The 26,600-nt window shown below is 54.0% G+C and overlaps 1 protein-coding gene across 8 annotated transcripts in view; it reads right to left on the minus strand.

Annotated features, from left to right (window-relative positions):
* SPATA13 (spermatogenesis associated 13) overlaps positions 1-26,600 on the minus strand; it is a 104,595-nt gene that overhangs the window by 32,120 nt on the left and 45,875 nt on the right. For 2 of the 8 annotated variants that reach the window (XM_072976015.1, XM_072976016.1), the window contains exons 2-4: positions 24,783-26,408; positions 13,055-13,420; positions 11,231-11,375 (exon numbers count right to left, since the gene is read on the minus strand). In XM_072976015.1, coding sequence (XP_072832116.1) covers positions 11,231-11,375; positions 13,055-13,420; positions 24,783-26,234 — 1,963 coding nt within the window. In that variant the 5' untranslated portion in view covers positions 26,235-26,408. Of the gene's footprint in view, positions 1-1,160; positions 1,355-2,857; positions 2,969-3,379; positions 3,585-11,230; positions 11,376-13,054; positions 13,421-15,045; positions 15,156-24,782; positions 26,409-26,600 lie in introns of those variants that run through there. The other 6 variants (XM_072976021.1, XM_072976019.1, XM_072976017.1 and 3 more) reach the window with 6 other exon arrangements.

Below are 26,600 nucleotides of genomic sequence, written 5' to 3' on the forward strand. Positions count from 1 at the left end.
TTCAAAAATATTTAGTAAAAGTAAACATTGACACATTGATATTAATGAGCTTTCAGATACAGTAACATAAAATCACGACTGTTTTTTAACAGGTAGCAAAACAAGTAGCCTTTAACCAGCCCTAGCTAGTGGGAAATTTATGGGAAATTTTCAGCTATAAAATCAGAACACCAACACAGATAAACAAAATAGATAAAACACCTCCTTGCTCACACATGAGGCCTGGACTCCCCCACAACCTTGCAGCCACCAGCACCGCGCCCGGGCCCTGCCCTCCCACTGAACTGAAACTGCTTATCTCCAAACTGACAAGTTCCCAATTGCGGCTGAAGCCGTGGAAAATGCTGAGCGTGCCCGACGTGACCCTGGGCGCAGGTGACCTCGTAACCATTCCCTCCCTGGAGCCCCGCATCCTCTGACACCTGGACACTACTCACCTGTCTGCCCGTTCCTTCTCTTTTGTGGGTTCCTTTCCCTTTCCAGGCCCGCAAATTCAGGCCCTCCTCCCGTTCCATGCCCACCCTCGGTGATCACACTCCTTGCACCAGCTTTAAGAGCAGCCACCAGTTTGCTGGTGACTCCCGGGCCGTCCCCTCTTGGTTGGTCCTCCTTCCTCATCAGACCCTCGAGGTGCACGCAGCCATCCCACCCGCACCTCCCCCTCCACGTGGCCCCCCACCTGGTGGGCTTTTCTCCTACGCTCCCCACCACCTGGGCACCTGGGCGTCATCCCCCAAAACATGTGGACAACTGCCTGACCGCCGCATCTCCGTTTCTCCAGTGGAGCCATCACGCCCCCAGTTCAGGGCTCTGTCCACTGATAAAGCAACTGTTTCCTCCTCCCGTCTCCAGGCAGGCCCACCGTCTAGCCAGAGATGTCGCCAAACGCCAGCCTCTTCACCCCGCTCCACTGAAAGCCGTTCTGCAGCTCTGCTGCCACAGAATAAAGCCTGACTCCATCGTCACAGGAGGCCCTGACCAGGCAGTCTCCTTCGACCTCCAAGAGTCTGACTCCTAGGCCAGACCAGCCTCTCAACCTGCCCCGAGGCCCTCCTGCCCAGAGCTGCCCACCACCTGAAAGCCCCGAGTCTAAAACGTCACACACGCATCCGTGCCCCAAAACACTTCAACGTAAACACACAAAAGGGCAGCTGACTCACCTCTGCTCTCATGCAGGACCAGAGGTCTGCACATGTGATCGCGGGCTGGAATTCTGCAGGTCACACCCAGCATGGTCAACCCTGACTTCCAGTTCTGGCTTTAGACTAATAATCAGAGATGCCTGTGGAGCGTTCGGACTACGGATTCCCTGATTTTTCCTTTTTCTTTTTTCAGCTGTCAGTTCTCATCTAATCTGACAGAAAACAGTTTTTTAGCAATTCACCTTTACCGAGTCTCCTCTAAGTGGTCACTGTTTGTAGATGTGAGTCCTTTCAGTCTCTTGTTTACATTTAATTTGTTTATTCAGCTGGACAAGTTCCATGACTATAGTAATAACCCCAACTGCCAGAGACTGGTTTGGAGTCAGGCCCTTGACTTCTCAGGACAGGATCAGTTTTTTGGGGGCGGGGGGTTTCCCGTGAAGAGTGCCCATGATCACGCATGCGCAGCTCTGTCTGCACAGACGGACATCATCGGATGCGCACGCAGGCGAATTAAGAAAGTTGCTTGGTTTTCTCGAGGGCGCGCCTCTTCTCGGGCTCCCGCTGCCCTGCATCTGTCCCCTCGGCCTGGAACACACCTCCTACAACAAGCTTACTCTGCCTCCCACCCACCCTTCAAGCCTTACTGCTGATGCTCTTTTCTGGGGGACAGCTCTGGACCCCCAGGTCTGACTCGCCTGCTCTGGGTTTACCCCACCTCCCTTATTGCTCCAAGGCTTTGTGCATCTGCACACCACCCAGGAGGTTCCAGAGAACAGGCTGCCTGCCCCGGGCCAGCCAGCCTCTGCCACACAGCCCCACTTATAACAGGGCACGTATAGGGGCACCAAGCAGGACCCTGTGGGGCCTTCCCAGGACAGACTCCTCCCCTGTATCCTGATAACAGTGTAGGATGCACATTTCCTGAGTTTTTCAGATGCTAAAACCACCCCCAAGTGGAAAAAATTAACTTGGATGATCATGAGCGCAGAGCCCCCAGACCTTCCGGCACCTAAGGACCGATAATTACCGCCGCATGAAACAATCAGAGCACAGTATGCAAGCTGATCACAGACACTGGGACTCCCCTCCCTCAGCCGGCCTTACAACGTGCTTTGCTGAAATCCTTCCAGGAGCTGGGGTTTGGGGGTGGGGGGGGGGCACAAGCCACATGTACTACTTGCCCAGCCCCACAGTAAACCTTTCTCTGCTCCAAACTCTGACGTTTTGGTTTATTTGACCTTGCTGTGTGTCAGACACATGAACTTGCAGTTGGTACACATATACGTGCATACATGTGGGTATGTGATGCAACATCATAGGTATTTGTTAAGTGGATCAATACACATGAAGTATCTCCTAAACCAAGAGCATATTAAAAGCCCAATTCAGAGAAGTTTCAGAGCACTTTGGACATTTCCTGAAACGCCACTGTTTCATTATGTCCTAACGGCCCATCCTGTACAATTTCCTAATAATATTAAGCTTATCAACTTCATAATACAGGTGAGTACACGTGCTTTTACAACCAATACTAGTTCCTGAGCGGGGGAAAAGTAAATTAGCGCACACATACGTCTCAGCATAAAGTCAAACGGGAGGGGAGGGGAGTTGCAGATGTGGAAGCAGTTTCCCCCAAGTGTTCTTGGAAACTCCTGGGCCTGAAAGGCAGAGGGCCCTCTTGGCACATTAGTTTTTCCTTTAGATGAACGAACCTTAAAGCTGTGTAGGATACATTCACCAGATGAAAGTCAGGCCGGCGTCGGGGCCGAAGGCGGCGGTTAGGAGAAGCGTGCGTGCAGGACCCCGCGTGCAGGATCCTGCGTGCAGCCCCGCCACGTGCAGGAGCCCGCGTGCAGGAGCCTGCGTTCCGCCCCGGGCGCGACGCCGCCTCCTCCAGCGTCTCTGACACGTGGGCCTGGGCGCGCGGCGGGGGTTCCGGAGGAGCCCCAGCCTCTGGCCGCTCCCCCAGGACTCGGCGCGGACGAGTCCCAGACCGGCCTGGGCTGGGCTTGGGGGCGCCGGCGAAGCTCCGGGGCGGTCCGGTCCCTCCGCGGGGACGGGAACAGAGGAAAAGAAGAGGGGCAGGAACCCGCGCGGGGGAGCCGCCGCTGCCTCGAACGTCCCTCCGGGGCAGGCCTCCGCGCGCTCTCGGGGCAGAGGGGAAACGCAGCGTGCTGGCGTCCCACTACTAAGCGGTTCACTTGGGAATTTCTAGGTTGTCCAACTCCGCACACCTCTGGCTTTATTCTCCTCTGGACCCCGATCAGCGGGCGTGGGCGCCGGCCGCAGTATTTTTCTCCTGCTTCCTCACTGACAGCAGAGCCGGGGACTTTCAAAACCTCGGAGTGGGTTTTCAAAACAGCTGCTGCCCCCACCAGCCACGGCCAGCTCTGACGGCGTCACAGAGAGGGTGGCCCGCGCGTAATTCCGGTTATTCAGTCCCTCGTAACACAAGGTGTTCTTGACATATGTCATGCCTTTAAGGACTGGATTTTTGGGCTGTTTACTAATGAAAAATGTACATGCGTAGTTTAGAGTTTTATACTCCATTGTTGGTTTTTTTAAATTTCTGTTTGTTTATTTTTGTTTTACAACCCCATTGTTAACAGCTCAAATTATGACATCGTTCAGCTGAAGACTGAGCAATTGTCCCTGGAGGGACAGACTGGTTTAACTTGATCTTTTTCCTAGCTTGCAAAGTGTCTATATCCACAAGAAATTAAGATTTGGAAAAAAAAATCAAGAAATACTATGAGTCATTTAGAAATATTTTTAAAAGCCATCAAGAGTCTAATCAAGTCAATGCATCGTGTTTGTCTCTCCAGAAAGTCATTTTCTCTATATTTTTTTATAATTAGTTATCAGTGTACCTAATCTTACCATTTTCTCTCCTCTGTTGTTCGGCATTATTGCAAAATAGTGTAACACTTTTTGGTTGAGTAAAAGGCTTTTGAGAAGTGTAACAAGCAGATACATTTTCAGTGGCATACCCACACCTACTGCTTCGATGGCACGCTTCATTCCTTTGGGTGTGACCCAAAATTCCCCTCAAGTGTGAAAGCTAAGGAACGAGGTGTCCTCCTCTTCGGAAGGCATTTGAGATCATCACCCGGTTTATATTACACGAGAAAACTCATCTGAACTCCACGGCTGGGAGGCGTAGAAAGAGGCGCACGAGTAGACAGGAGCGTAAGAATTTTCAAGGATGATGAAGTTGAACTTCTGATCCAAACAGACGAGTGAAGGGAGGGCGAGTGGCAGGAGCCCGGAGTGAGCATGTGAGAATGCGGCGCAAAGGCTGCGATGGAAAGAGACGTAAGAGAGAAGTATCACAGAAGAAAAAGGCAAAAGGCAGCGAGGACAGGTCCCCAAGAGAAGGGCGTCACCACGCAGGCGCGCTCGGCCCGCACACCGTCCCGCGCACCGCCCGGGTCCAGCCTCGGGGCTCCGATGGCGGGGAGCTCCCATCCCGGAACTCGTCAAAGCACCCGTAGGCGCCACGATGATTCGCGGTCGAACTGCACGACGCCGACGCCGACGCCGACGCCGCACCCGCGCAGAGGGCTGGTGTTACTCCGCGTAACCATCCCACGCGCGGCGGGAGGACGGCGCGGAGCACGGGGGCGGACGGGCGGGGCTCCGAGCGGGAGGGGCTCGCGTCCACCCACCCGGATGCGGGCTTCGTTTACTAAGAAAATCTGAGAAATTTTAGTTGCGGGCACTTCTTGACTTGGAGATTTCGAGAGCACTTAACTAGGGAGGGAGGAGGAAACACTTTCATTACTTTTAAAAGCTTTTACTCTAGGAAATTGCAAACCCAAGAGCAGAGAAATTATACGATGAACCCACAAGTATCAATATTTTATCAGTTGCTTCCCACTCCTTCCCAACAACTCTGGCTGCTTTAAAGCAAATCTCACATGTATCACGCGACCAATATTTAGTCAGTGCCGTCACAAACAAGGACTTAGAACTACCTGTGCCACCATTCTCCCAGGGAACAAAATTAATCATTCTGTCTCTGAATACTCAGTCCACGTGAACATTTCCCCACTTGTGTCAGAATGGCCTTTTTACACCTGGTTTGTTGGTATCAGAATCCAAACAAGGTTCACACACTATACTGTTCACCGGACGTAATTTAGGTTAAACCAAATTTGTCCCTTTCGGTGGCATCCACCGGGGATTTTGCATTTACCACGTGAGTCCTGGAGCTGGGTGTCATTCCAGCACTTGGCTGGGGTGTAAACCAGGACCCAGCACTGCCCACTCATGAAGCAGCTGACAGGTCAGCTCTTGGCGATGGGAAAGAAGGCGTGTGAAGTCTGGCAGATCCGTCTGTTAGGTCCTCATCCTCCCGGCCTCATCCCCCAAACCAGGCAAGGGAAGTGGCAACTCTTCTAAGCAGCGTGCTGCTGATCTGTCTGGGCACAGGGAGCCAGTGGGAGATGCTCCTGTGGCAGTGGGTCCAGGCCCTCCGGGGGGTGGGGGGACATCTGCCCAGGAGAAGTGGGTGTGGCTTCTGCCCCAGGCAGCCCGGCCAGGTGGGGTTCGGGGGTGGTCTGACCCACATGATCTCTGGCCGTGCTGACATTATCACAGGGTCCCTGGGGACAAAACTGAGGCGTGACTCCTCTGTGAAGGTACTGCCTGATTTGTGTGGCAGGACAGCTCCACATCTGGTGATCAGAAGGGGCACATGTACCACCGTGACAGAGAGTCGAGTGTCCTCACTCAGCTCTCAGACCCACGTAGATTCCCAGACTCAGGACTTCCTGAAGAAGCAGAAGCCAGGTAACTGTGGGGTGGGTGTCCCGGGACTACAACTCCTCCTTCTGCCTTCCCAGAAGGGCTCCCCCACCATCTACCTGGTAACTGTGCCCCCAGCACTAAAACCTAAGCAGTACTCTCTGAAATTTCTGAAACCAGAGGACCTCAGTAGAGGGGTCTGCTCGTGTGGGTTCACAGTTGGGAACAAATGGCTTGGCTGAGTGGCTTGGAGGAATCTGGAAAGAACCAAATGGGTTGTGGCCTGCTTTGGGGAAGGCGTGTGATCAGATGTATCAGGATAAACTCAGAGCAAGAGAAACCATCTGTCCCACGGGCATCCTGTTGCCAAACAGGCTGTTTGAACAACTGCGTGGGCTGCACGTCCCACTCGGCAGAAGTCAGTGTTTGTCTGGTCATCTCGATGCTTCCTCAGTGGGTTCAAAAAAATAAAATGGCCATGGTGGCAGAAACAGATGCCAAGTCCGGGCTAAACCACAGGGCGTCCCCTTCACAAAGTTAATGACATGGTTCCTTGAAGGGACTGGATGGCTACTTGTGGAAAACGGATTACAGTGGACCCTTTTCATAATGGAGGGGTGGACAATTTGCCCTGACTGGAAAAGACACTCATTCCAGAAGGGATTTGTTTTCCTCACCCATCGGACCTCTGCTAGAATCTGGCTGAAGGCTCCTGCACTGTCCCTGGCTCTCACATGACACGGCTTCTTCTCGAGGACTCCCCAGAGAGACAGCGGTACAGGGAGAGGCCAATGTCCACGGGTGTCACTACCTCCCCCTCGTGCACCTTCACCCAGAGGGGCAGAATCACACCAGACGACCAGGGGTAAGAAAAGTGGAGTTAGGGAGGCGGCTGGGGGACACACGTGGATGTGGCGGTGCTGTCTGGGGTGGGTGAGCGCATGGAATCAGTGACTCTAGGGTGATGTGCACCCGTAACAGGAGACATCAGTCCGGAAACAAGAGGGCAAACACAGGGGGTTTATGACGACTTAACACACAGGCAAAATTTTTTTTTTCCATCCAGTAACTCTGCTCTGTCAAAACTGAATTGATTCCCTTAAGAGAGAAGCCCTCCCACTGGAGTTCACAGCCCCGGCCCTTCGGAGTTAGACCTGAGCAGGCCATTCCCGCCTCCTTGTGCGCTGGGAGGCTAAGCACCCAAGGAAGACCTGGGTGTCTTCTGTGGTCACTGCCACCATCATCTCTCAGCTGGACCCATACAACAACCTACAAACCCGCCTCCCTTCCTCTGCCCTCTCTCCCACAAACATCTTTCTCTCTAAAGCGCACATCACAGCAGACCAGTCCCCAGCTGGCAGTGCCTCCTGCTTCACTAGGAGTAACCCTTTCTATGCAGCCTCTCCCCAGGCTCGCCAGCTGCACCATCCTCTCCCACCCTCGTCACCTGAGCTCTGCATCCTGGCGAGAGGCTGAACCTCAGACACACCGAGTTCCTGCCAAACTCCGGGCATCTGACATTCCTTCCGCTGGGACCTCTCCTCCCTCAGATCTTCGCCCCTGCTCATCTTCCAAATCTCGGCTCCAGTGTCACCTTCTTAGAGACCTGAGGTCACCTACTGCCACTTCCGCTCCTCCTCCTCCTCATCACCCACCTTCATCTTCTCCAGAACGATCACTGGTGCCTGAGGTCAGCCCACTTACCGTCTACTGAATCTGTTCAAATGCCAGAATGTAAACGTCGTGTGATGCTTTATCCTCTGCTCTATTCCAAACGGTGAAAGTAGTGCCTGGCTCACAGCTGATGCTCCATTTTTTTTTTTTTGGTTTGTTTTGTAGATTCATTGATTTTTGACTAAGAGGGGGATGAAGGAGACAGACGACTCTAAGCAGGCAGGGCCACTACCAGCTCAAGGTACATCAAGTGAAGGCTTGGAGCAGCTCGGCTGGCAAAGACCAGCACGAGGTGGGGCTCCAGGCAAAGGCTCAAGGAGCAAATAATGGGGACTAGACCAGCAGAGTGAGAAACAGCACATGCAGAGGAGAGGGGCATCCTTTCCCGGGGTCCCATATGTGTGTCCACGTGGTGTCGACGTACTTCCTATTTCCTTTCCTCTCACCTCTTTCCACCATGGTAAGGGTTCTGCTAACATTTACTTCTGGATATAAACGCTGGAAAGGCATTGCAGTGGGACTGGAGAAGGGGTGGAATTACTCAGAGATCCTGGACTTGGAGACGTTTGCAGTGACTGGTAAGCCTCTGGGCTGCTTCCCTCCAGGGAAGGAGGGAGGGGGTTTTAATAAGACACGGAACAGGGGCATCATGTTGAAATGATCGTCTTTGAAAAATTAGTTCCTTCCACCTGCTTTATTTTTCTTTCTGATGCCCCCCCCCGCCGTGTTTACAGCTGCTTGCTCATTTCTCATCCCCGCCCTAGAACGTACGTGATGCCGGGGCTTTGCTGTGCACACAGCCGGCACTCGGCACGTGGTAGGCAAACCCTCAGCAGAGACTGAATGAGCGAAGGAGCCAGTGGGGGCCTGTCCAGGGTCTAGGTCTCTTTCCAGCACCACTTGGATTTCCTCTGGGGGAGTGACTTGCCCTCCATTGCGGTCAGCCTCAGCGCACAGGGAATCCACGCACCTGCCTCCTTGCACAGAAGACAAGGGTCCATCCCTGGAGGATCCCATCCTTCTCCCTGTCCCCGTGCCCCCAGGTCGTGCGCTCACAACCTGAGTTGGAAAGGTGCACCCTCATCATGGGACTGTGACTCTGGAGTGATGGAAGGACGGACGGACTGTGCTTTCCTTGGCCCCTTCCACGTGGTGCCCTGCTCCCAGGAGCCACCCTGACTGCCATCTGTTTCCTAGACAGGTTCCCAGACGGCCCGTCAGTCCTGGGAACGCCTGACACCCATCCAACCGAGACGTCCTCTCTCTGCTCGAGCCAGCTGGGCTTCGTTCTCGTTGCTTCTCAGCAAAAGAACACTGAACTCCGCACAAGACAGACGACAGAGAGCACAGGCGTGAGCTGTCGTTCTGAGGGCAGGGCTGGGGAGACACCACCTGCATCCAGCCCCCCAGCTACGTTACTTCCCCACTTGCACATCCTTGCTGAACCTTTGGCCACATGTGCACATGCTGCGTAGGGCGGCCACCATGGGAGAGGTTATGAGTTGAACTGTGTCCCCCAAAGGATGCTCAAATTCTCATCCCAGGACCAGTGAATGTGTCTTACTTGGAAATGAGGTCTTAGCAGATGGTCAGGCTAAGGTGAGGTCGTTAGGGTGGGCCCTGGTTCAGTAGGACGTGCAGGTGCCACACGACCATAAAGGCAGAGACAAGGGCCACCAGGAGCCAGGATGGAGGCTACAGAGGGCCCCCTCAGGCCCCAGCTCGCAGCCTCCGGCATGGCCCCTGGTGTGTGACACTTCGGCAGGGGCCCGAGCAACTCCTTCAGCACGTGTGTGATTTTATGTCCTGCTCTTGTTCTCACTTCAGCGTCACGGCAGCCATGCTTCATATTTGCAGAAGGTTCTCGTGCTGGTGAGCATCACCCACATAGCACCGCAACTCACTCTCCCCGCTACCTGGACTTCCTCCAGCACGAATAACGCTGGGAAGGACATTCTCGTCGCCTTTTCTCTCCTTTTGAACAACTTTCTCAAAATGCGTCACCAGCGGCAGATGACTGGCTGAGACAGAAGGACTGATCTGCAGGGTGATGCTGCGTTTGTCACCGAGGGGCCGCCGGGAGCGAGCTCTGAATTCTGAGCGGAGAGAATGATGTGCCGGTAAGGAGGGGACTCGGGGCCAGGCTGGGTGTGAGGGCCAGGCTGGGTATGAAAGCCAGGCGGGGAAGTGCTGGCAGTAGGCAGCCCGCAGACTCCACAGGAGCTGCGACTCCAGCCCAACACCGATGGGGCAAGTTGGCGAGGAAACAGCAGGGTGAGAACTGAACAGGAACAGGACTGACCACCGTGGACGGAAGCCTGGCCTGCAGGGGATGGGCAGTGAGAGAGGACAGGGCCCAGGTGAGGGGGCCCGCCTGCTCGGCCGAGAGGACCACAGAGGTGAGATGCCCAGCCGGCAGCGGCCATCCAATTCCTCTTTCCTTTCACTGGTTCTGACCACAGTCTAGCCTGGATTCCTCCTGAGTTAGAAACCAGGCCACACGATGGGTGGGGGTGGGGTACACTTCCTCCCTGTTCACCGACCCCTGACCGCTGGCCACCGTGTGCAGCCCTCCCAGGACACGCTCCCCAACCATGTCCCATTCCAATCCCCCAGTGACCCTCTCCACCTGCTGTGTTTCGGGGGGGGACAACCAGAGCTCCCCCCTGGCTGTTGTCTCTCCTCCACCCCCCAGGGTTCCCTCCCGTTCTCCACAAAACTGAAGTGACACCAAGCGACACAATGAGCCTTCTTCAAGGCTCTGGAAACCACACTCTTTAAACCCCGCCCCTTCTCATGGCTTCGGTCACCACCAGCACGTGGAGGAGGACTGCCCACCAGCCAGCGTGGCAGCGCAGGACAAGAACCCAGGCCTCCACGCCCGGTCCGTCCTCACACTCAGCGCCCGACGCTCCTGTTTGAAGGTAGGGCAGTCAGCCCAGCAGCCAGAGCCCCAGTAGCTGGCAGCCCGCCGCATCGCTCTCAACAGTCAGTGCAGTTCGGGGTTACACACGGGCCTGGCGGGGGAATGTCCTCCTCGACTGTAGATCTAGGTTGCTTTCTGCCACTTCCAGGGTGAGTGACTTGGGGCAGTCTACCTGTTTCCACCTGGGCTTTCTGATCTGTCGAACGAGGGTTACAGCATCCGCCACAGCATGGAGGTAAGAGGTCAGACGGTAACACGGCAGAGCCCACGGGACGGCGCCGCCACCGGATCAGTGCTCTGCCGAGCCAGGTCGAGCTCGGCCTGGCTCTGACGTGAGCGCTGGCGGCGGGGAGATGTCCTCTCTCAGGAATTTAAAAGTCATTCCATGAATCCCCGGCACGAGTACTTACTGGGGGAGTACCAGGAGGGCAATGTCTACCACACTAGATAAACTCGCCTCTGGTGTTCAGGTGGCCCCGGGGAGAGCGTTGAAAGGGTTAAGACAAACACCCGGAGTCCACCTGTGGTCATATCTGCACTGCAGGAATGCGGGACCCAGACCGCTCAAGGTCAGGGTCCCTGTGATGGCGCAGAGCCCGGAGCGCACCCTCCCTGGGCCGGGGCGCCCAGCCCACGCCGCCAGGGCGGCTCCTGCCCGAGCCCTCCCCGCCCAGACGCACGCCAACGGCCAGAGCAGGACTCCACACCCCTCTCCAGCGGAGCCTGCGAGACTCACTGTTGGAAGCTCTCATCTGCCGCCGGCGTCCCACGCGGTCCAGCCCGATGGGAGTGCTCTGGGAGAAGGCCAGCGGCCGGAAGCGGGCTGACACCGCCTTGTAGGGCGGCACCTGGTGGGCTGGCACGGGCGGCCGGGCGGCCGGCTACAAAAGGAAGGGAGAGGCGGTGAGAAGGGGCCAGGAAGTGGCAGCTCCGGCGAGCTCTGCACACCCACGGCCCAGCCGCGGGCTCAGCGTCTCACCTGGAAGCCGCTCGCAGGCATGAGATGTTCCCCCAGGCCGCGGCACAGGCTCAGGCCACCCCAAGGTCAAGTGCAACCTGATTCTAAAACACAACCCCAGGATGGACCCTCAGAGCATCCTGCTTCAGCCCGCTTGTCAGCAGCACACCAACAGGGGACAGTCAGGAAAGACGCAGGAAAAGGAGAAGCACGCTGAGGAAGTGGGGCGGAGGGCGAAGACGATGTGTCCAGGGGGCAGGGGCAGCGCCGAGGACCACGGCCGGGGACAGGCTGCGGCGGGAGTCCTTCCCGGCCCTGCCGCACGTCCACCCACAGGCGTGCATGCGCGTCTGTGGGGTACGGTTTCTGTTCACCTAAACTAACAGGACGGTGGAGCCTTGTCTAAAAGAGTCGGTTTCCCACACGTTTAGAAGCATCTATGTGCCCTTCTGATTGTCCACGTGAACCATCCCTACAGCCACGTCGAAGGCCGAGCTGGCTCATGGTTCCCCTGGGCTCTCTGAGGATTTTCCTACCCAGGTGCCTGAATGAGCTTGCAGTGCAGAGGGTTACGCTCCTGTTGGGTGCTCTGCGGTGAAGACATTTCTAAGTGCTTTAGATCTTCCCCGGACTGTGTTTCAAGTTAACGCAGATTACACTTTGCTTTCGTTCAGAATGATTTCCTGTGCAGCGCAGGCGGTGTCGTGGTGAGCAGAGCTGCCTTCTAGAATCACTTCCGAGCATAGAGAGCATCTAAACGCAGCAAAAAGCTCGTGGTCTTCTCCCACTTAATTTGTTTTTTACCGGAAAAATTCAATTCAGTTTAATCCAATTAAGCAAGAGGCTTTGGGGCGTTTGCTATAAACGAGCACTGTGCTGGGCTTCTAAGGAGAATGTAAACACAAAATCCAAAATCAACACAGAACTGCCTTTTTAAGAGAATTGATGGATTATTTATAACATCGACTAGCAAGTTTTAAAAATGAAACTGGCACTGAGTCCTGTACAGTCCTGTGAACCTGTGACCACCGAGTTCTGTGAACTTCTGAACAGGCCCTTTAGCTAGATGTTCTGTGCCCTCGCAGCACTGGGTAACTGACAAGCCCTTGCTGAATTACCAAAATAAACTAAGGGAGTAATATTAAGATTTTCATCTATTGTCAAGGCAGCTGGAAAGCTGCAACTCAGATGTAGAGTCAGAGAGTGTTAAGAAAAATTATTTCCTTATCTCCTAAAAAACCAATTTATTTTCTTATCATTCTGTTTTAAGGATAAGTGACACTTTCTCTTTCAAGACTTTTTCTTTCAGGAAGCTCACTAAATAGGCCCCACGACTTTCCCCAGATGATTCAGAACAAACAGCAGAGCATTTCACACATTATCCAGATGCCAGGAAAGACAGATTAGTAAGGGGCACCCCCATGTCAGTGGGTTAGTTCTAATTTAGGCATGGTTTCAAAGCCAGGAAGAAAGGCTGCGAGCAGAAGACATCATCACTGAGGCAAAGAGAAGAGAGGGAAGCCAGTCGGTTAAGTATGCAGCCGGGGAAGAGGCCGGGGGCTGGGGGCTGAGTGGGCTTTGGCGGCGGGCGGCCGGTCTTACTTGGGGAAGCAGATGCTCCGTGTCCCCGGTCTGGCTGCCCCCGTAGACGCCGACCCCGCCAATCACCGAGATGGGGCGTCTCCTCTGGGCCCACCGGGGGCAGCCTCCGGCCGGGGTCTGGTCTGCAGGGTCCGGGGAGGCCATGCCGGGCGGGCGGTCGCCGTCCTCGGTGTCCTCTCTCTGGGGGTCGGTGGCGACCGAATCTTCAGGAATAGACAAACTTCGGCTGACCGACTGGCCGTAGTCGGAGAGCGGTCGGGGCCTCGACCGCCTCCCAGAGCCCCATCTCCTCCGGCTGATCCTCTGGGCCTCCGTCTTCTCCTCCTCCTGCGGTGAGGCCCGCCTCCAGGACTCCTCAGTCACAACCTTTGTAAACGCGAACAAGTCAGGTGAGGGCCGGCCCCCGGGAAGACACAGAAAAGGAACAGGCCGTCCACTCCCTCCCGGCCCTCAGCCCTGCCTCCGTTACCCACGGACTAGAGACAAGACCGAACGTGACGGGACTAAGCAAATCTGCCTTTAACTGGAGGCTGAATCAAAACCCCAGTTTCAGCAGTGATGTCTGGTGACCAAGGATGAGCCAGGAGAAAAGACATGGAGAAAATCAGCACCACTGTGAGCTGCTAAAAACAACTTTTACCTACAGGAGGTGTGTCCCAAAGCACAAGTAACACCCATGTAGGGGTCGTGGGCTGCGTGAGAGCCGGCCCTCGTGGCCGCGGAGCGCCACCTCAGGGGTTTCCCTCAGCCTTGTTTGCAATCAGAAGGCGCCTTAAGACAGGTAAGTCTGGGCGACTCTGCGACACAAATGAACTAATTTAAAAAATAGAAACAGACACACAGGAAACAAATTTACCGTTACCACAGGGGAGAGGCAGGTGGAGAGGGATAAATTAGGGGTTTGGGATTTGCAGATACAAACTATTGTATATAAAATAGATAAACAACAAGGTCCTTCTGCAGAGCACAGGAAACTACATTCAACAGCTTGTAATAACTATAACGAAAAAGAATATATATGTGTGTATAACTGAATCACTATGTTGCACACCAGAAACTAACACAACACTGTAAATCAACTCTCCTTCAACAAAAAATAAAAAATAAATAAATAAACAAGTCTGGACCGCCCTGCGTGACAATCGGGGACTTAAGTCTCATGGAGGGCGGGGAGGAGCACTGAGCTAGGCTTCAAGGACTAGATCAGGCTCCTAACCAGCTGTGTGTGCTTGGGCTAGTCACAACTAACCTTCCAGGACCTGAGATTCCAGACTAGACAGTCCTACAGCTGGAGAGCCTACAACCCTAAATTTGGCAATACTTTCTAATTTTTCCAGTAACTTTTTCAGAGGCAACGCAATGTACTAGAAAAAAATAAACATCAACAAAACAAACTCTTAGGTTTGGAAATGGGCCAACTTCTGTCCTGTCAGACAGGCCCCCAGCTGGTTCCATGACCCCAGGCAAGGTTCCCAACGTCTGCAGGCTTGGTTCTGCCCTGGCCCCCGGGGGATTCTGGGTGCGGGGAGGAGGGGAGGCCACAGCGGTGGGTCAGCGCATCCTGTCAGCCCCGGGTGATCCATCGCTCTCAGCAAGCTGTGCCTGAAAATAAGCACCCCCGACTCCAGCCCCCGTAGGGGGAGAAGCTCCATCTCGGCCGACTGTCGAAGTCTGGGCTCAGACGGGGCGGTTTCGGGCTCCCTGGGCGGGGCAGGAGGGGTGGAGGGGTGGAGCAGAAGTTTGCCAGAGCCAGTCACCGTGAGCTCCGGGCCTTCCGTTCCCCCACTCCAGACACTGTGTAACAACAAAACGAAAATAAAACAGAACCAGACCAGGGAGGGCTGGGAGAACCAGGCAAGTCATGTGACTACAGGGCAGGCAGAGTGGCTGATGTCCCCCCGCAGCTCCACCCTCAGGACTGGCCCACAGGGTGACCCCTCTCACCAGTCAGTGGCACCTGAGACCAGAAATGCAGGTCCAGTATTTCCCACCTGAGACCCAGGGAAGTGACGTGACTTGCCCAGGGCCACGCAGCCGACGAGCAGCAACAGAGACACCAAACGTGGGCTCTGTAACCTCCGATCCTGCTGAGCCACGCCGTCCCCGCACACCTGGTCAGCCCTGCTCAAGGCAGTGGGCTCCAGCAGCCTGCGCCCCGTGCTGTCCGCCGAGGCTTAGGGCCCGGACCGCTGTCTTTAAGTCAGCACCGACGGGGTCCAGATCTCACCGCCGACGGGATGAACGCCACTCGGAGCTGAAGGCATTTAAGGACAGGCTTTCTTCTGCCTGAAAGCAGAACTCGGCTGTCCTAGGTCCCCTCCCCTGGGACAGGGCTATTTCTTCCAACCCGGGAGGCCTGCCTCATCCCTAGAGGAGAAGCCCTCCCCTCAGCAGACACAGGCCCCACACCCTCCGGTCTCCCAGCTTCCCTAAAAGTCACTTCTTTTCCCATAAGTGCCTTTCTACCCCGCCTTCCCCGGTGGGCGCTCTGTAAGCCCCCAGGGCTAACCGCTTCCTGGAGTCACTCTTTTCTGTGAACTCCCACTCACAGACAGGAATAAAACCCTGCCTTCTCTCTCACTCATCTGCCTTTTGTTGGTGTAATTCACACACATTCTGAAAGGAACATAAGAGGCTGTGTGAAGTTTTTCCTCTGACAACAGGGGGAAAATATGAGCAAAATCATGGAAAAGTTAATACTGTTTTTCGCATCACATACGTATGAGAAACAGGGTAGTAAGGTGGGTAGTTTAAATCACCAAATCAAACAGCACAGACGACTTAAGCACACAGTGAGAATAAACCCACTTGTATTATCCTGGGATGAAAAGGTTCAGAAATAAAACACCAGAAAAACAGAAGTACAACAAGATTGCAGGCAATAAATTGTCTGACTGGTTACAAATCCACCTGCAGGTTTTGTGTGTGATTTTCTTATGCAATGTACAGCTTGCTTTCCTCACAGATGCCAAAAAAGAAAAAAAAAAGGAATGGGTTTAGGAAAACTAGCAGATATCTGAGTTGTTTAGGCAACAAATCCTGAGGGCAAACACTCCAGGAAGTGAGGGGGGCGGGTAGGGAGCGTGTGGGGAGGGCAGGGAGCCAGACTGCAACTCCCTCCCCTTCCACAGGTGTGTCCACAGGGCAGCACTTGGGACAGCCAGCTGCGGTTCCACTGGGCACTGCTCCCCCTCCTGGAGACACAAAAGGAGAAAGTACGCCTCCCAAGTGGTGCCAGATGTCCCAGGAGTTGCAGAAATTAGTTAGCAGAATCATCATCTATAAACCTGACACAGCCATTTCACTTGTAGCCAAAGCACAGAGGGAGGGAGGGGGAACCCCTCCCGTGTAAGCTCACACGCAAACAGTGATGCTTCTCCAGCAGAAATTCACACTCCTTGTGAAGCAAAGGCGCGCTCTGCTGCACATCTGAAGACTGAATCTTCTTGCAGCCAGGCTGACGTGCTTCTGAAACACGACCTAGGCTCCTTGCAGGGAATGCAGGTTGAGCGTGACTCTCCCTGAAACTATTGACACCAACAAACCACGCTCCCCTCCCACAAGCCAGGACCTCCCCCGGCTTCTACACAGGCAGCGGCCCCCAGACGCCCTGGCGGTGGAAGGAGCTGACCACATCCTTGCTCTCCAAGAGATTTTTCTTGCTTTAAAAATACTATAATCAGGTAAAGCGCCAGGCCGGAGGTCCGCCTGATCCAGATCTCCTCACAGTCCAGCAGCCGGAGCTCAAATCTCCCAGGGCTCCCACCCAATTCACACCCAAGTCCTCAACGTCTGCAAACGCACCTGCCAGTGGCGTCATTAACCCTTGCTTCTCAGGACAGTTTTAAAGTACTTTTCCTAGTTGGGGGTGAGGGTGGGGGTGGGGGAGGGAGGTTCTGCATTTTTTTCCTTCCTATTCAAGATCCCTTTCTTTACAAAAGTAAAATGCCAAGATAGATCTTATTACCTCCGCTTAGACACTTCAAAACATTTTTTGAAACCACAGTGAGAGTTAATCATTAACCTGGCCCACCTGCACCCCTTCTGAAGCGGGGTTTATCGAGGGCAGACAGGGTGGACAGCAGGTGCAGGGGGAGAACTGCGTCCCCTGGGGAGATACGTTGGGAGTCCTCACCCACAGTACCAATCTGTGTTATTTGGCGATACCTGGTCTGTAAATGTAATGAGTTACGAGGAAGTCATTCTGGGGAGGTGGACCCTAAGCTGATGGCCGGTGTCCCCAGAAGAGGAGGCAGACGTGGACACAGAGACAAGAAGAAGAAAGTCACGTGAGGCCAGAGGCAGAGATCAGAGCCGTGTACCGGCGAGCCCCAGGGAACCCCCGAAGCTAGACGAGGCCGGGGCCGTCCTCCTCCAGGGCCCTGGTGGCTGGACTGCAGACACCCACGTCCACAGCAGCGGGATAAATGCGGGCTCCTGTGAGCCTCTTGTCTCTGTTCTGTCTCCTTCTCCCTCCTCTGTGCCAGGACCTCGCCCTTAACTGTGCACACATGGAACTCAAATAAACTCGGTTCTGTTTCGTGTCCTGAATCATATTTACGTTCCAGTCCTTCATTCTTAGATCGAGTGGTGGAAGCGTCTCTCTCTCCAAAGCTCCTTTACTGTCCTTACTGGGATGTGAGCTGGGCGATCGTCCTACCAGAGGTGGGATGCGCGGGACACGGACCTCCCTCCCCCAGGTTTTCTAACCCTCCCTCCCCAAACTCTTTCAGGACTTCATGCATCTTTTCCTGCCTCCCGCAGGCGAGTTAAGGAACCAACAGTGTGAGAAGGGACTTCTGTAAGGGCAAAACTGCCCAAGGAAGAGGGGAGGGATGGGCAGTCACTGACTTGTTCTGAAATATGTAAATAGCCAAGCACCCCCCACGAAACTAACGGCCACCCCAAAATCATGTCCCTTCAGACTGGCTCAGCTCCGCGCACCAGTCTCTAGCTCAGGGACCATCTTGGGAAGAGAGGCACCATCAGCCTGTCCCTCCCCTTCCCACACTCCAGACAGGCACCATCAGCCTGTCCCTCCCCTTCCCACACTCCAGACTGGGGCCCAGCCTGGATCTGGACAGGCCTGAGCAAGGAACAGACGGGAGAGCAGAGCCTGGTCCACTGCGTTAGTCCTTCCTGGCTTTGTTTTTTCACGGGTAAAAGTAGCTGTTAATGTTGGGGTCAACCCTCACCACAGTGCTGCAGCTTCGACTTACGATGTAAGGGTTTAAGTTGTAAGACTCTTTACTGGTCATTGGAATTTCAACTGCAAATGAAACACAAAAATGACCAACCAAAAGCCGTTCTGATTTTTACGGAGTGGGATTACATGCGCGTAGTCATTTTACCTTGTCCCTTGGGTTCAGGCCTTTCGTTTACAATATACAAGCAGTTAACGTGTCCTGTCCCCCGGGAGATGCAGTGGTGATGTCAGATGCTCCGGTTGTCCTTATGTGTGTAAAACGATGACGAAATGTGTGGAGAACAAAATGCAAATACTGACGCCGTGAGAACACTGAACTTCATACTGATAGTCCAGCTTCGGGAGCGTGAAAAACACTCAATAGTGACTGAAAAATTCGGGCTGTTGAGGTTCACTGCCGTACCTTTGAAATAATCATTCCAGGGAATTTCATTTTCTGGGCTTAACCTGACCATCCCACCATCTCACAATCAACAGCAACACGACGCTGAGTTTGACAGCCAGGCAGATAAAAGGCGGCTTGTGGATTGTTGTTTTGCACCTGGACTCGTGAAAGGAAAGAGATGAAAACCATCATATAAAAAGAAATGCACACAGCGACTCCATCTTAAAGTGTGTTTTACCTCCAAAATGTGCTGGAAAATAGGGAGGTCTACTCAAACTTTCTTTTCTCAAGTTAATAAAAAGTATGATTTTATAAAAATGAACTTAACTTTCCTCTTTCGAAATTGTTTATTGGTTGAGGCCAACCAGATACTCCAAAATCAAGAACCATGTTTTAAAGCTGAATATGCCAGAAGCCCACTGTTTCTCTAAGCTTCTTCAAAAAAATTTATTTCTTTATGAATTTTGGGGGGGAGGAAATGAGGTTTATTTTTACTTTTTTTTTTTAACGGAGGGACTGGGGATTGAACCCAGGACCTCGTGCATGCTAAGCACGTGCTGTACCACTGAGCTGTACCCTCCTCCCGCCTCTGAACATTTTTGACCATGAGGCTTTGGTGATTCTGTTTGACTTCCTTTGCACAGAGAGGTGGAGGGGTCGGGAGGAGAGGGGACGGGAGGTTGGAAAGCAGGGCCTGGCTGGCTCTCCCTGGAGGATGATGGGATGGAGGGAGATGTCTGTGTTCCCAGCATCAGCGAATTTCAAGCCTTGGTTGGCAGCACAAACATGCAAATCAATAGCCACAGATGCCTTTAGAATCATGGAAACTAAGGGTTCCTGGATCAGAACGTGGAATGGCGTCTTCAAAATCATCTCTCCCGGCAGACTGCCTGTGTGTCCTAGTGGAGGAACCCCCCCCGCCACAGCCACGCCATGCCAGGCACTCCTAACTGCTCCCGCCCTGCCAGCCACGGCCACGGCCGCCACGTTCTGTCACACTCAGTCTCAGGAGGAACCACAGAAGTGCTCCGTGATCCAGGAACTCGGGTAAGCGCTCCAACAGTGTCCTAACTCGTTCCCGTCTCCAGTCCACACTCAGCCTGACAACTAGAACCCACATCCGACCGTGCCCGGCTGTCGCCCAGAACAAACCCAGGGCCACTCAAAACCTCACCTGATATGTTTTTTTGGGGGGGCTTCCTTGGCGGTAGAATTTCTTTCTTTCTTTTTTTAATTAAAGTATAGTCAGTTTACAATGTTGTGTTAGTTTCTGGTGTACAGCATCATGTTTCAGTCCTACATGTACACACATAGATTCCTTTTCATGTTCTTTTTCATCACAGGTCACTACAAGGTACTGAGCGTAGTTCCCTGTGCTGTGCAGTAGGACCTTGTTGTTTATGTACTTTATACACAGTAGTTTGTATCCGCAAATCTCGAACTCCCGATTTATCTCTTCCCGCTGGTAATGATGAGTTTGTTTTCTATGTCTCAGGACGTCTTGAAGGCTCTGTCTCACACACAGTGACCCTCCAACCACACAAGACGACTCGCCAGTTTGCCCTGTGTGACCTGATGCAACTGGAGATCAGGTAAAGGCTGCTCCCCTAAGACCCCTTTCTGCCCTTGGTCCACCTGGAAACCCTGCCCTTCAACATTCAGTTGAAGTATCATCTCCTGCAGGAAAACCTCACTTTCTGCCTCTTCCTGTTAAAACCACTGCGCTATTTACACAGCACTCATTTATTTATCTGGGTGTCATGTGAAAGCAGCTACATAAATTCTTCCCAGACAACCTGACACAATCATGACGTCCCCAGAGACACCAGAGCCTGGAAGCAGGCAGTTGAAAAAGCCCCCTGAGTGGTCAGGGGAAGGTGGGTGCCTGGTGGCTAAATGACCAAGCAAGCAAGCGGTTCCGGACCACAAGACAACCGCTCTCACCCTGCACTCAAGTATGGTTTTTATAGCAATGAACCTGCATTGTCACTTGACTGTAACTAAACCTCTCAAAACCCACAACCCGCGATTTTTAGATCAAGAAATCAACCATCCCATTCGTGCCATTTCGGAGCCCATTTGAATGCCACGCCACCCCAAAACAAACCAAATTCAGTTTTTTTTCCTGCACTGTCAACAATCTGTCCCCACGCTGGTGCCAGCAGGTGCCCCCCAGGCCCTGGGCCCCTAGGAGGCCCGGCTCCAGACCCGGCTCAGCGCCACCAGCTGAGGGGCTGGGGAGGGGGCCTGGCACCTCTCCAGGCCTCAGTTTAAAGCAAATCCAAAAATGTGGACCCCCCTGACAGGGCAACTGAGAAGGACCTCTGTTAACTGAAAAAGCGTCCTGTCAACGTGAGAGGATACACTGATACTTAAAGGTGCAAGAGACGATGACAGGTTTAAAGTTCCAACGTGAGTTGCTGAAATTCACCCCCAGCAGTGGGTACTGGCCTCACTCTTCACTGTATTTTAGACCAGATGCTTTATTCCACCATTTACATCTTGCTTGAAAGGTTTTCATTTCACTTTTGGGGAACTGTTCATATTCCGTAGAGATTCATATCCAGTTGACAGTGTATTTCAATGAAAACAGCAGGGTTACAAGGCCGTGTGGAAATCTTTCAGGAACACCCCTCCTTCCTAAGTCAGGAGTTCGCTGGGGCAGACCTGGAGAGAAATGCCCAGACCAAACACGCAGGGTGTTAACACCACGCGGCGCTCGCCTGGATAGCAGGCCTCAGACCTCAGCGTTTGAGGTATTTCCGAGCTAAGGGCTGCGCAGGCATCACCCATCTGACCCTCACCGCGACCCGAGGTGGCAGGTGGCTACTCTCACCGCTCCAGGTTTACAGGGGAGGACGCGAGGCTGAGGTCACTCCTCTGGCCGACCCTCTCCCAGAGCCCTGTTCCTGCACCCGCTCCTCCCCATGCACTCCCTCAACTGCCATCCGAAACTCCTTCAGACCCCGCTCAATCGGCCCTCCCAGTTACGCCCTCCTCGCCTGGGTCGAGATTTCTGTCTCTGATGCTCCAAGGTACCAAACATTCCTCCTTACACGACATCACGATTATTCGTATATAGTCCACTCTACCAACTGGACTGTCGGCCCTTGGGGTAAGAACAGCTTTCTCTTTAAGTCCTTCTTTTCCCCATAATTGGCCCAAAGCAGGCAGGTAATAAGTGAACAAGTCATGTTGTATTTATTATGTGAAGTTTCACTTGCTCTGTCCTTCCTGACACGTTGTATTTCCGCCTCGCCCTCCCCTCCTCCTCCCCCCCTTCAGAGCCTTGTTAGCTCTGAGTTCTCTTTGGCCGTAAATTCCTGCTAGCTTTCCCTCTGGTCACCTTTTTCCCCAATTCTGGTCTTTATTGGTTTACTAGATTAACTCTTCCAACACATAGTTCTGCGCCTGGCCCTTCCCTATTCAGAAACATCCTCGATTCCTCAATGCTTATCAAGAAATTATCAATGCTTTACTCTGGAATTCAAGAGTCCATGATCGGAACCTAATGACTTCATCTCAGCCAGGGTCTCCCCCTCTACCACCAGATCAAACTGTTACTTCCTGTTCCTGTGAATCACACAAAATCTCTGTACCTCTGACCACTGAAATGCCCCCACCTTCCTCTCCTTAACCATCTGCAGAAATCTCACCTTCTTCAAATCAGAGGTGATCAGCCCTATAAAGCCTTCCTTGATTTGGTACATGGGTAACAATATCGCTTCTGAAATCCCACAGCATTATGGTGTCACCTCTTTTGAAGGATTTAATCCATCTGCACATTCACTTTGGTTTGGACACATCTCAGGTCACTGATAATCTCCTCGGCCTCACCACTGTTCCCGCAGAGCTAGCCGCAGCGTCTTACTGCTGGTCTTATTGCTGACAGGTGCTCGGCAGTTAGCTGTGGTGCATTCCGGACTAAACACAGGAATCTCACAATCCTCCCTGAGGCTGTAACACGGCGGCATGTCAGAAACCAGTTTTGGAAAAAAACTGACCTTAACTGGCCCGTCTGAAGAAGTCGGGTCAACCTAGGATAGAAAAGGCACTAAACGGAGAGTGAACACCAGGCGGTGACAGCCAGTGTTGAGCACTGGGCTACGTGTTCACCATGTTCACCGCATAACTTCCTTGGCACTTACAAACCTCCAGGGCGGAGAAAGCTCTTCCACACTCCATCCAAGGGCTCGCCCAACGTTGGGTGTGTCCTAAATGTCAGAGCCAGGGCCCCAGCCAAGCTAGAAACATCTACCCGAAGACTGAAGCTGCCTCTAAAGGAGTCACAGCGGAGGCCCATCGCGTAGGAGAACTCAGTCTACGGCAGAGCTCACCACCGCTGGGAAAAAGAGCGTCCGCACTGCACGACCAAGGGCCTCTCCCAGTGATCTAACTCAGCCGGAGGGTCTCTGCGACTCAGTGCGAACCCCGGCAGCGACACTAAATCCCTAGGTATACCTTTATGAGGGAACAGGTATAAATGCCCAACTTCATTTTTAATGCAAGTAATAATGTTTAAGTCACATTTAACTGATCATCGTTGTTACAACAAAGTTCACCACTAGAGGGCAGAAGTACAACGCTAACCCGGCAATTTTTGACGAAGGTGGCTTGACCTCGGTCCAGCTCTTTTCACAGTAAAGGCACAATCCTGTTAAACTGCGTGCGACTTTTCAAAGATTCCTTTGTCACCTTCAGAGTGGTCTGTTAAAAATAAATGACTCTAAATTGAAAAATTATTCTCTTATTGAAAACTGCATTATAATATGCATTTTAAATATATACAAATTCCAACCTTTTAAAATTCAACAATAACCACAGTTCAAACTAGCTTAAAGCTACGTAAAGGTAGAGTCATACTATTGATAAGTTTAAAAATAACACGGTGTACATTAAAATATAACAAAGACTGATATTTTAGTTTTGTGTAATGCTATCTGTATACAACTCACAAAAATTGCTTCTAACCCGTTGCATTTTGCAAGGTGCTTTTTGGTTTGTTTCATTTTGTTTGTACTTTGTTTCAAAATGTCAAAATAAAAGAGAAGGTTTCAGGTTATATTTTACAAGTACTTCTCTGCAAGTCACACCGAAGACTGCAGATATCTAAAGTGCAAATTGGGCAAAACCACCAATACAGTTTCTCTTTTTGACATTTACTTTAAAAGCACCAGAGGAAGCCTGATGTGCTGCATAAGAATTGTGCAGAAATGAACGCAATTTAAAAATGTAATGAACATCTGAAAGAACATGTGTAGAATTACCAACATGCATGCACTTTTACTAACAGTCTAGAGACTGGCTTCCGAGTCTGCGTAACCACTGATCTGCAGGCAACATGGCAAACCAGGGTCCTCTCCAGGGAACGGTGAGAAGAAATAGTGGCCAGCACCCACTTATATCCGTGATATAGTCTAGAAACTTACACGAAGAATAATTTGCAATATGGACACACAGATGCATCCCCCTGGCTGAACGCATTTATAAAGTGAAAATTACACAGTAAGGTTGCCTGGATTCTTGACAGGATATGAAAAGAGCATTACTCTTGTACCCTTGACAGTTATTAGCGAATTCAACTCATGAGACGCTTATGTTCTACTCTAAAAATAAGTATAATAACCACCATAAGGTTCCTTTGAACCATCATTGCTCACAGCGTGACAGGTCTCAACTGCATGTTTCTAAGTCACTCCTGGGAAATAAAGCAGACTTAGAACACGTAACGGTCTCTGAACAAAGAATTTCATGCGTGGGCAAAGGATATAGAAACAGATTAAAACAAAGAGAAGAAAGCTAGTGTTTCAAACATCAAAATTTTGAGAATCCCTATCAACTGCATGGGGTAGAAAAGAGGGCCTTCCAACTTCCCCTCAACCCTAGCACATGGCCGCTCCCACCTTTTGGATGAACAGTGTGGTAAACGCCATCTCAAGGAATTCCACACAACATTCATTGCAAAAGAGAGGGAGATTACTTCTGAACCCGGTAAACAGCAACTTGACATGATAACCATCAGGGCGGACACCAGGAGCTCAGGGCTGCCGGCCCCCAGGCAGGTGAAGGGACCACCTGTGCATGTGCACACGGCGCCGGCAGCCCTCAGCTGAAGGCGGGCCCCGCTCGGTCCTCACCTCCTCCGACTCTTCTTCCTGCCTGGCCGCCCCTCCGAGGCCCGGCGGAGGGTGGCTGCTGGCACCGCTGTCCTCACTGCCCTTGTCGCAGGTGGCTCGTGCCGTGTCCGGGAAGCACCCAGGCCCTGGCTCCCGCAGCGCAGACCCCTCTGTCCTTTCCTCACTGTCCACTGAACTCAGGGACAGCGCGCTGACACTGCTGGGACACCTGGCACTTGCTGCGCCCGGGCTCCGAGGGCTGGGGGGCTTGGGCGTGGTGGGCCTCGGGGGACCCAGGGGCTGCTCGAGCTCCACGGGAAACCAGCCGCCGCCAGGTCTCGGGTCATGGGCGCCTTGGCCGGACACCTCCTGGGCCGGCGGGCTGGAGGAGGAGCCGTGGGCGCCCGGAGCCGCGCCTCCTGCGCCCGCGTCCCTTGTATCCGCCGGGCCGGGGTCCCGGGGCTCTGCGCCCCTGGACAGGCGCTCGGGGAAGGCGGCCGCGCGGCGGGAGTAGTCGTCATGCAGGAGGCTGTGCGGCCGCGGCGCGGGCGGTGCGCTCCCGGGGTCCCCGGGCCGCCCGGCCGCGCCGCCGCCCACCAGCCTCAGCACGCGGGCCAGGTCCGGGGCCCGGAGCGGGCTCCTCCAGCGCCGCGGCCTCGCGGGGGCCCCGCCGGAGCCCTCGGAGTCGGCGGACGAGCCGCTCAGCGTCCGCCGGGGGCCCCGCGGCTCGGGCGCATCGCGGAGGTCGGCGAGGTAGGAGGCCGACTTCCGTCGGAAGGAGCTCTTCCTCAGAAAGGCCAGGCTGTCGGTGCTCTTGCTCCGCCTGCACACGACGCCGTTCCTCTCGGGCTCTTGCACCAGCGCCTCGCACGCCGCGGGCTCCCGGGCGGGCGGCTCCGGGTCCAGGAGGCGGATGCGCCCCAGGCGGTAGGCGCGCCGGATGCTGCGGGATCGGAGGGCGCCGCGGGCGAAGGCGTCATCGGCCTCCTCAGGGTCCGAGCCGTCGGAGGCGAAGCCGGGTCCCAGGCCCAGGGCGCCGCCCGCCAGGCCGGCCAGGGCGCACCTGCCCGTCGGGATGCCCGCCGCTGCGCCGTTGGGGACGGGTTTTCCCAGGTCGTGTTCCGATGCCCCCTCCTTCGCCGCATCCCACCCCTCTCGGCTCTGGATTCCCTGGAGGACCGAGGACTTCAGTTTTTTGAAAGACCCCATTTTCCGAAAGGAGGCCAGGGCGTTCCACGTGGAGGAGGAGCCGCCCGCCAGGCGGGCGGGGCGGGGCCGCTCGGGGTCGGCGCGCGTCCGGGCCGCGCCCGCGGAGAAGAGGCGCAGGAGCTTGGCCGGGCTCAGCCGGGCCTCCTGGGCGCCGCAGCTTCCGTTCCGACACGCGGGGTGGGACACCATTCCCGGGTCTTTCGGATCAGGGACGGAGCAGGGGACCGCAGCTCCGCACCCATGGCCATTCTGTGCTGTGGTCATGTTCTCGGGTTCGGGAGCCCGTGGCCCCAGCGCCGCGTGGTTCAGAGCCACCCGCGCCTCGGTGTCCCCCGGCCCCACGTGCAAGCCTTCGTTCCCGGGGCCGCCGCCGCCGCCGCCGACGGCCTGGCTTCCCCGCCTGCGCTGCTCATCAGGCTTCCCGGTTGTGGCCACGGCCTGCGGCAGAGAACAAAGCAGAGCAGGGAGTTAGCGGCTTCCCCAGAGAGCCTCGGTCAGCAGGGCCGAGGCTATTCCGGTCAATAATCAATAACAGAAAAACAGGCATGCCCCAGGACAGGCCGATCATGTAGAGCCTATTTTAAATTAAGTTAAAATTGTGCTTTTTTCCTCCTCATAATTCATCTTACT

Source organism: Vicugna pacos, chromosome 14 (genome assembly GCF_048564905.1).
Source record: "Vicugna pacos chromosome 14, VicPac4, whole genome shotgun sequence".
Classification (NCBI taxonomy): domain Eukaryota; kingdom Metazoa; phylum Chordata; class Mammalia; order Artiodactyla; family Camelidae; genus Vicugna; species Vicugna pacos.